Raw genomic sequence first — 9,940 nt, 5'->3', positions numbered from 1 at the left:
TTTACGGACTAAGGCTGTTTGAAAGGTTTTCTTCCATAAAATTAATCGATTCTAGACTAATTCAACTCAACATTTCCAAAACACGTATAATTTTTTGGGAATAATCCGTATAAACTATGCTATAAACAAAAAATTGTAGGATTACTTACCGAGTGTGCACCGTTCAACATCGCCATTGCTTAAGCTTGTTTTCGTTGTGGAGCAGTGCACCAAATGGTGGCCACGATTTCTGATAAATTATTTTTCTGCGAAAAATTCGTTGAACTTTGGAGACATCATTAATATAAATAATTTTAATGGCCGTTGAATAAGAAATGTTTTTTTCACAAGAAATATATAAAATTACAGTACTGTATTAGACTTACGGTACCTAATTTACATACTGTACAGACGATAGTAAACTTAACTTACTCGCCTAAACTCTCTGTAGCATGGCGCTGGACGGCGGAAAGTAGTTTGGCTGCTCGTCCACTATTAGTCCAGATTCGATCAATCCTGTCGTGATACGAGTCGGCGACGACGTTTTACGAGTCCCTTTTAGCGTCTTTATACGAATACTGTCGCAATTTTTTGGCCACATTATAGGAACCCATGTTATAGGGGGGTCTACTGTGTATACAAAAAATTTTATTAATAAATACATGATGGTAAGATAAGAAAATGTAATTTAAAATAATACAGAGTAAATTAATAATAAACATCATTAAAATACACAGATGCCAAATGAGTTTGTTTATATAGACAGATGTTCAATATGAACTGTAGGATGCCACAATATTCTTATAAAGTGTTAAGAGCTAAACTTTTATGCCTTATAAAAATAAATATTTATATATATTTTGTGGATTTTTCTGCTAAAATATTTGATGTCTGTTTTTGTCTACATCATTTTGTTTTTCTGTAAATAAGTTTATTTCCACTCCATTTAATGTGATTGATTACATGAAGTCAATTTAGCTTTATAAGATGATTTTTAATTTGAATAATTTCAGAATATTTTAATACATTAAAATCAATATTATGTGATATATTAATTATGCAAAATATCAGTAATTGACTAATTACCAGTTGGTTTTACCAGCAAAATCATCATTTGTGCATCTGTAGTTATAAGTCATGATTAATTTCTGATAGTTTACAGAATTATTTTTATTGTATTTTATATGATTCTAGGCAGAATTTGTTAGAATTGGACATCCAAAAAAACGTTTTGTATATGCTGCAGAAAATGCTGCCATATCAATAGGAAGTTTAGTGGAAGAGTGAGTTTTTTAATGAAATAAAATTTAATTTAAAAATACCTCCACTTTTCTACATTCCTTTCTCTTTTCAGGCTAAACACAAATAGAAAATTATATGAAGTTGTTCGTGATGTTTCTGAAAATGGTGATATATTTCCTACAGATCCAATAGATGACCATGTTGCTAAACTTTTCTTGTTTGATTTTGAACAGAGTGGAATTCATTTAGAATCTGATAAAGTAATAAATATATTATTATAAAATTTTAAAATATTTTCTTTAACTTAAAATAACTTTTTCTTAACAGAGGAAACTTGTTGTAGATTTAAATTCTTACATTCTCCATGTCGGTTCGCATTTTATGAATGGAAGTTTAAAACCTCGTTCTGTATTAAAATCCGAACTTCCAGAAAATATACGTCATTGGTATGTAGTTTTGACTTTTCGCTGAGATAATTTAAGTTCAATCTTTTTAATATATTTAAAAATATATATTTTATTTAGTTTTTCAGCTGATGGTGACAGTATACTTGTCAATGGATTGTTTGCAGATTCTCCAAATGAAATTGTAAGTATTCAAAACAGGATTTTTTACTTTTCATCCTTTCAACCTGAATTGAACAGTTTGACATTTTGACACCTTGTAGTATTTAGATTGTGATCTACGTCAAGTTGCTGTCATTTTTTGCTGATGAGGCAATTAAAGGATAAGAGATATGTAAATTGTATTATTGTAAAGTAACAAAAAATTGTAGAAAATGTCAGTTTATTAAGAAATACATATTTAATGTCTCTATAGAAATGTCTTTATTTTGTTATAGGTCAGAGAAGCTGCTTATAAAATCTTTCTCTTTCCTGATGAGCATCAGGAAAAGCTTTTAGAAGAATTACTAAATGCTCGATATCAACTTGCTCAGTTATGTGGATTTGATACTTATGCTCATCGTGCAATAAATGGAAGTTTAGCAGGAAATCCTTCTGTAGTTAACAGGTTTTTGCAAACAATTTCTGATGAATTAAAATCTAGGTAATTAATTAATTTGTGCAATAGATTAAAAATTTTTTAGATTTATATTTCTTATAAATTCTAAAGTTTAAAATTAATAGTACAATAAACTCCCATTAACTTGTACTTTGCATAATTTGGACAAATTTTTCAAAAAACTATGTAGTAATTTAAAATTTCTTGATAATCAAAAAGTTATAATTAACTAGCAGTTATTTATTGTGACATTGTCACAATGCTGGGCTGCAATTTTTAATCATATTTTTAATTTATTTAATTAAAAATATATGCTCTCCACTTCAAATTAGCAAATTAACACTTCAAATGATATACCAGGGTAAGACATTATACTTTTCCTGTTATAATAGAGTCATGCCGATAATCTATCTAACTCATTTCAGGGGAAAATTTTTGAATTGAAATAACATAACTTCTGGTGCAAACCAGAAGTTATGTTATTTTGTATATAGTTAATTTGTGCCTCCTGCCCCTAAGCTTTCCATATCTGGTTCCATTTTTCCTCTATCTAACTCCATTCTCAAGATTAAGGAAGGACAGACAGTAAACAGTGGGAATTTATAGGTCTACAGTTTTTTCAAATTGCAGTCCAACAAGTGTTTTTGATATTTGGAAGTCTTTGATACCATACATTATATTACTGAAGTTGGTGGGTTACTAAAGACTGTATATTGTACCATTATGAAATTTTTTGAACTTATCCTGTAATAATAAATTCAGCAGTATAATGTACTAAAGCCCAGTAAAACTTCTGTAATCAGAGCTGATTGTAATAAATTACTGTAATGTATATATGCACTTCCTTGTTTTTCACATTGTCAGAGAAAACACCTCCACTAACTCAGACTTTTGTAAATTTGAACAATCTTCATCCCCTATTAGAGTTAGCTGGGGTTTACTGTATTTGTATAATTCTTCATGAGATTTAATACAGAAGTCATATTCTTAACTATACTGTTATTGCAATTTGTTATTTTTGAAGTATAATAAAAATAAATAACAACTATTCATAGCATATAGTTTGATTATTTTATTTTTAGAGCAAATATTGATTATAATGAAATGTTGAAAATGAAGAAAACCATTAACAAATATGCAGAAGTAAGTTTGTTTTTATAATATTCTCAGTTAGACTCTTAATTAAATACAGTAGTGTGTCAATTATCTGAAAATCAATTATCCAAAAATTCCAGACCAGAGAGTATTAATTCCAGAAATTATGAAGTTTTTATGTAATGATGTTGGCAATCTTCTGTAGGTCCACTATTGAGCTGTCTCATTATCAACACTACAGTCTATTCAATGAAAGAAAAAAAATGCCTTATATTGTAAGGAGCTGATGGATTGCAAAGTTCAAGTTGTCCAATAGAATATTGAAATTCTCTAATCAATTGTCCAATAACTGTTTTGAAAACATATCCCCAAAGATCTATTTTATTACTCTCCACTTACTTGAAAATTGCTTAGTATTTTGAATGTTATATAAATATTATTAAAATTATTATGAAGCAGATTTTAACAGTATAAATTAAAATAAAGCAAATAAGAATAGTAATGACATCATGCTTTAGTCTAGAAAATGGTGACTGGTAATGTTGTAGGTAAGTAAAGTGAAATGTTGCACAATCAAGCTAGGGCTATCATGTTTAATGCATTTAGTTATTTTAGTTTCAAAATTTATCATGTTCTGATCTTGTAAAGTACTATTTTTAATTTGTTGCTCTACAATGATATTTTTCTTAGAGCCGAGACCTAACGGGTACTTTACACGGGTTTGCGTTTGTTAGTTGCCAGGCCTGGACTTTTAGCGTGCACCGAAATAAATTAAGGACAAAGTTAGTCACAAAAAAATCTCAATAATAATAAATGTTTAATCAAGTTTAACCAATACTATGTACAAGATTTATAAACAAACAACAAATTTATTAATCAAAAATCAAATCACAAATCAACCCGACAAACTTAAGTCTTATTCTAACTTAGAACTATTCCCCTTGGAATTCCGACAAAACAAAATCCAATTCTTAACTTAGATACAAATTCTCTTATAACTATCAATCCTAACCGTCACCTCAATTAATACTCGGAACCTTTTCTTCTACTCAAGACTTTCCTATTTCCAAATCACCAAAATCGAACCTTCAATCTCCTACTAGGATTTCCTATTCGACACCTATTCACTGCTACCAGCAGACCAACGCTTTCGGTTCAGGAGCTCACCTCTTCTGTCTTCACTTGAGCTACTGTACTTATAGTATGAGGTGACGTCACAGTTCTACTGTAGCCACTCCCCTCATTTACATATCTACACGTAACATTGTTTTCTCTTCGTTATCTGGTAGCTTATTTCTCGACAATACTTTGTTAACCTTTTACAGCATTTCTTTAACAATTATCGGGATGTTTTGTTAAGGTTACACAAGTTCCTAGAAAGTCTATTGGGGTGTCCCCCTTTCAGTGCGGACTTACAATTCTGCCGCTAGGGCGTGCACGTGAGTGCAATGCTAGCTATGGCGCTATCGTTTCGTCGTCTGTGAGTTGGTTAATCTTTTATCTTTTTGTTTTGAACGTTAGGGTGGTGGGTGAGGAAACCTTCGTCCTAACCAAACATAAGCCCCAAACAAAAATATAATAAAGCAAAGTAAAAGTAAACTAAAATAAAGCACGGACTTGGTTCCTTACAATCTTAATGAAACATCTTAAGCTAGTAGTGTATCTGTATTGACAATCCTATTATATCACTGATATTTTGTATACCAGAAATGATCATGTAGAGCTCCTGTTACAGATTTGGACAATTTTGACTTATCAGTTATTCATGCCAAAGTTTTGAAAATATTTTGAGAAGATAATGATCCAACACTTTTTTTTTTGTTAAAGAAAAGTTACATGAAAAGATTTTGTTTATGGGCAGTAGAGCTTCATTGTATCATATTTTAACACAAAAAAGCTGAATTTAAAATATGGTAAAATAGATAAGAAATTTTATATCAAAAAACCAGAAATTGTTGCACATAGACATAGTTATTTAAGGTAAATAAAACAATATAAAGAACTGTCAGATGATGCTTTTATTTATTTAGATGAAACATGGATAAATGAACATCATGGCAACAGTAAACAGTGGAATGATGGTAGATTTATTTGTGATTCCTATTGGTAAAGGTCAATTAATTTTACTTCATGCTGGAATGGTTTTGTACCAAATGCCAAATTTTTAGTTTGTTCAAAAACAAACTCTAGTAATTATCATGATGTAATGAACAATGTTTCTTTTCGTATGTGATTTGAAGAACAGCTTATGCCAAATATTGTAGAAAAATTTGTAATTATGGATAATGCTTCTTATCATTCAAAAGAATTAGTAAGAGCTTTAACAGTCATTATCATCAAAATGTGAGATGATTGTGATTAAATAAAAAAAAGTGCAGTTAAACATATTTTGAATATTGAACAGTTATTGATATATGGGGAATTGGACCACTTAGTTGAAGAGCATATCGAACCATTTATTGTCAATGTTTTTAGTGATTCTGGTAGTTGTAGTAGTAGGATGATCTTGGAATAACAGAAATTCTTAAATTGTGCATAATTTAAAGTCTTTTCAGAACTAAAACATTTTGATAAAAGGTGCTCAATTTAATAAAACAATTGCATATTATAAATGAAAAAGAAAAATAAAGCTGAAGTTTAATTTCCATTTATTACATTTGAAATGAATCAAAACAGTTAATTAGTTCAATAAAAATATAATAAAGGCAAAAATATAAAAAATATTAATCATAACTTCTTGAGACATAAATAATATAAAATTAATGACAGTAATGTTAAGATTTTTTAATGCTATTTTAAGACTACAGTAGAGCATCGATTATCCAAATATCGATCAACTGAAACATCAATTAAGCAAAAGCTTTCCAGTTAGCAAATTTTAATTTCCACTAATGCTGTGGCGCTGCAATCTATGTCTTGGGCTACTCCAATATTATTTTTGTTGGTGTGCGTGTTTTAGCTGGCAGCACTGGCACAATCATGAGAGGGTATTTAAGGACGTGCCAGGATTTGAACAAATTTCAACATGGGATAGGTTAATATATTTTTTCGTACATAATCGATTTACCAAACAACCCCAGTCCCCAATTGATTCAGATAATCGATGCTCTACTCTACTTATTTATTGAAATCTATAATTCTAATTTTATTATTTTTATTTTAAAAAGTAATGAATTTATATACTAACAAGACAGAAACATACAACAATTATTATGTCATGTTCACTCTAAAGTGACCAATTAATAATGCAAAATAACCTTTAAATTTTTATTCTCTCATTGAACTTACTATAGTATTAAGTTTTATTTATTAAGTACAAATAGAAAAGTTTGACTTAAAAAGTCATAGATTTCTAATACCTTAAATTCATTAGAAACAATGTTGACATAATTAGAAATGCAATGTGAAGCAGATTTTTAAATCCCTCTTGTGATAATCAAGCAAGCCAGGAATTTAGCAGAGTTAAAAAGAAAGAAATTATATAAATGAAGCAAAATATGTGACTTATTTCAAAAAGAGAACTGTAATAAGTAATTTTTATTTGAGTGCTGTAGTTTATTTAATATTAATTTTACTATTATGGATTTTTTTACTTTGAATCCAAAACTTTCATTAGTTCATTGTAGATTGTTGTAATGAGAATAGTGTTGTTTTTTAATAAATTAGACAATTTTTTTGTGATTACTTATCATTCATATGTATTAAATTTCTATTCCTTAACCTATTTTACTATTATACTAAAATAAAGAAAACTATTAATTTTAATTCATATTTATCTTTCTTATTCTTTTCCTGCCAAGTGTGATCTATTATTTGAAATTATTTCAGATAATTGATGCTCTACTGTTTTCCAATTAAAAAGTTAAATTTTTACAAATGCATTTCCANAATGCTGTGGCGCTGCAATCTATGTCTTGGGCTACTCCAATATTATTTTTGTTGGTGTGCGTGTTTTAGCTGGCAGCACTGGCACAATCATGAGAGGGTATTTAAGGACGTGCCAGGATTTGAACAAATTTCAACATGGGATAGGTTAATATATTTTTTCATACAATCGATTATCCGAACAATCCCAGTCCCAAATTATTTCAGATAATTGATGCTCTACTGTTTTCCAATTAAAAAGTTAAATTTTTACAAATGCATTTCCAATATAACAATGTAAAAAGAAAACACGATCTCATAGTTATTATTTATGTAAATCTATGAGAAAACTTGAAAAATGAAAACAAAAATCTGTTCAGTTAGCATTAATCAAGCAGAAATATTTATGAAGTTTTGTATATAATTGATTCATAGAGAGAAGTTTTAACTATTATTTATGTTTAAATTATTCTTTCTCTAGTTTTACTTCAAATTTATTTGAATGAGTGCATCATAAAATCTGATGAGATTTTCATTCTTATGCTTTATCTGGTCATATGATCTGGATTTAAATCTGTCTAAATCTTTAATTTCTAATGATCATTTAAATTTGAATATTAATTTATGTGCTGGCAGCTGTTGTTGATTAAGACCATCTTCAATTTTGCACGTTAATTTATTTATACACTCCTGGATTTATTATTCAAGACATCAGTTGACAACAATCAGTCTCAGATTCATCATGTTTTAAAAATTGAAGAGATTTACAATAAAAATTGCTGAAAGAATATTGAAATTTGAATTTCTATAATATGTTGTGTGTAATTAGTTTATTCAATTAAGAAATAATTTTTGCATTCAAATAATTTAAAATATCAAATTATCAATTTTTTTTATATTCCAAAAATTAAATCTTGATTAAGAGTATTTAAATTTAATAATAGTATTTGATTAAATCAGGATATCAAAGCCAAAATATCTATAATACTGATTTTATAACTCTAGCTAATGTATTTAATTTGATTCTTTTAGAACTTGTCTTACAGGAAGTTTATTTTTATTTAAATTATAAATATTGTTTAGGCAAGTGTCTTATTACGCAATTAAATGCTTTTTTTGTAAATTAATTGTAATCTTTGTTTAAAATAATTTATATAATAATAATATTTATAGGAAATAAAACCATGGGATATTCCATATTATACTTCTTTAGCCAAACAACAAAGGTAAATTTAATTTTGAGTAAATAATTTTTTTGTAAAATTTAAATAATTACAATGAACATTAATATAGATTCCAGATTAAAGGGTCTGATTTTAGCCCTTATTTTTCACTTGGTGTTTGCATGGATGGAATTAATTATCTTTTACAATCCTTATATGATATATCTTTAAAAGTAGAGAATGTGAAGAATGGTGAAGTTTGGCATACTGATGTTATTAAACTTGTAAGTCATTTTATTATTATTATTATTAAAAATTATAGTAAAATTAAATTTTATTGTAGTCTGTCTGGGAAGGAGATGGTACTCTCTTAGGGTATATTTATTGTGATTTTTTTGAACGTAAAGATAAACCTAACCAAGACTGTCATTTCACCATTCAAGGTGGACGTCTACTAAAAGATGGATCATATCAAGTAACTATTATAATTTTGCTCTTTAAATAAATAGACACACACAAATCGACTACTATAAAATTTTATTTAATTCTGTTTAATTCAAGATTCCAGTTGTAGTTTTAATGTTGAATTTTTCATCACCAACTTGGTCTAAACCCTCCTTGTTGACACCAAATATGATTGATAATTTGTTTCACGAAATGGGTCATGCTATGCATTCAATGTTGGCAAGAACAAAATATCAGCATGTAACAGGAACTCGTTGCTCTGCCGATATTGCAGAAGTACCATCTATACTCATGGAATATTTTGCAAGTGATCCTAGGGTAAGTTTTACTGTTTACATACAACTTCCTCATATATTAAGAAAATAAATACAAGGTTTGAAACCTTTAGGTAGTTTCAAAATTTGCACGCCATTACGAGACTGGTAAACCAATTCCTGAATCTCTACTTAAAAATTTAAGTTTATCCAAAAATTTATTTTCTGCATCCGAAGCTCAACTTCAAGTGTTTTATGCCGCTTTGGATCAGAAGTATCACAACAAACCCGAAAGTGGTAAATCAACTACTGAAATTTTAAAAGAAGTACAACAAAGTTATTATGGTCTTCCTCATGTAGCTCATACAGTGAGTAGTAATGAAATAATTATTTTACATAAAATAAAACTTTTATGAGTAAGTATAATGAAATCTTTAAGGCATGGCAACTGCGATTTGGTCATCTTGTTGGCTATGGAGCAAAATATTATGCATATACAATGTCAAGAGCAATTGCAGCTCAGATTTGGCATTCCATCTTTAAAGATGATCCTTTGAATCGTGCTGCAGGAGAGCGTTATAGGAGGGAAGTGTTAGCTCATGGTGGATCTAAACCTCCAATGCAACTAATTGGTGGTAAGAATATTTTTATATGAATAAGTTTAGAATCAAAGATTATGTTGTTAAAGAATTTTTACATTTTGTTCTTTCTATAGATTTTCTGCAAACAGTTGTAACACCAGAAATGTTAGCTAAAGCATTTATTATGGATATTGATGCAAAAACTTGAAATTTTGTAATATATTGTATTTTACAATATTTAATAGTCTATTTTTAATTCTGTTTAACTTGTAAAGTTTATAAAGTTAATAAATAT

The 9,940-nt window shown here is 28.4% G+C and overlaps 1 protein-coding gene across 1 annotated transcript in view; it reads left to right on the top strand.

Moving 5' to 3' along the window:
- The window catches only part of LOC111628542 (mitochondrial intermediate peptidase-like), a 32,446-nt gene extending 22,506 nt beyond the window's left edge, over nucleotides 1-9,940 (top strand). Inside the window, exons 5-17 of the mRNA XM_023372354.1 lie at nucleotides 1,174-1,262; nucleotides 1,334-1,481; nucleotides 1,549-1,667; nucleotides 1,746-1,809; nucleotides 2,063-2,268; nucleotides 3,306-3,366; nucleotides 8,356-8,408; nucleotides 8,476-8,629; nucleotides 8,689-8,820; nucleotides 8,907-9,128; nucleotides 9,199-9,432; nucleotides 9,504-9,699; nucleotides 9,780-9,940. Coding sequence (XP_023228122.1) covers nucleotides 1,174-1,262; nucleotides 1,334-1,481; nucleotides 1,549-1,667; nucleotides 1,746-1,809; nucleotides 2,063-2,268; nucleotides 3,306-3,366; nucleotides 8,356-8,408; nucleotides 8,476-8,629; nucleotides 8,689-8,820; nucleotides 8,907-9,128; nucleotides 9,199-9,432; nucleotides 9,504-9,699; nucleotides 9,780-9,853 — 1,752 coding nt within the window. The 3' untranslated portion in view covers nucleotides 9,854-9,940. The remainder of the gene's footprint in view (nucleotides 1-1,173; nucleotides 1,263-1,333; nucleotides 1,482-1,548; nucleotides 1,668-1,745; nucleotides 1,810-2,062; nucleotides 2,269-3,305; nucleotides 3,367-8,355; nucleotides 8,409-8,475; nucleotides 8,630-8,688; nucleotides 8,821-8,906; nucleotides 9,129-9,198; nucleotides 9,433-9,503; nucleotides 9,700-9,779) is intronic.

Source organism: Centruroides sculpturatus, unplaced genomic scaffold (genome assembly GCF_000671375.1).
Source record: "Centruroides sculpturatus isolate CEXI.00-Female unplaced genomic scaffold, Cexi_2.0 scaffold217, whole genome shotgun sequence".
NCBI classification, from domain to species: Eukaryota; Metazoa; Arthropoda; class Arachnida; order Scorpiones; family Buthidae; genus Centruroides; species Centruroides sculpturatus.
Note: the sequence above shows the minus strand (reverse complement) of the source record. Positions and strands in the feature narration are given on the sequence as shown.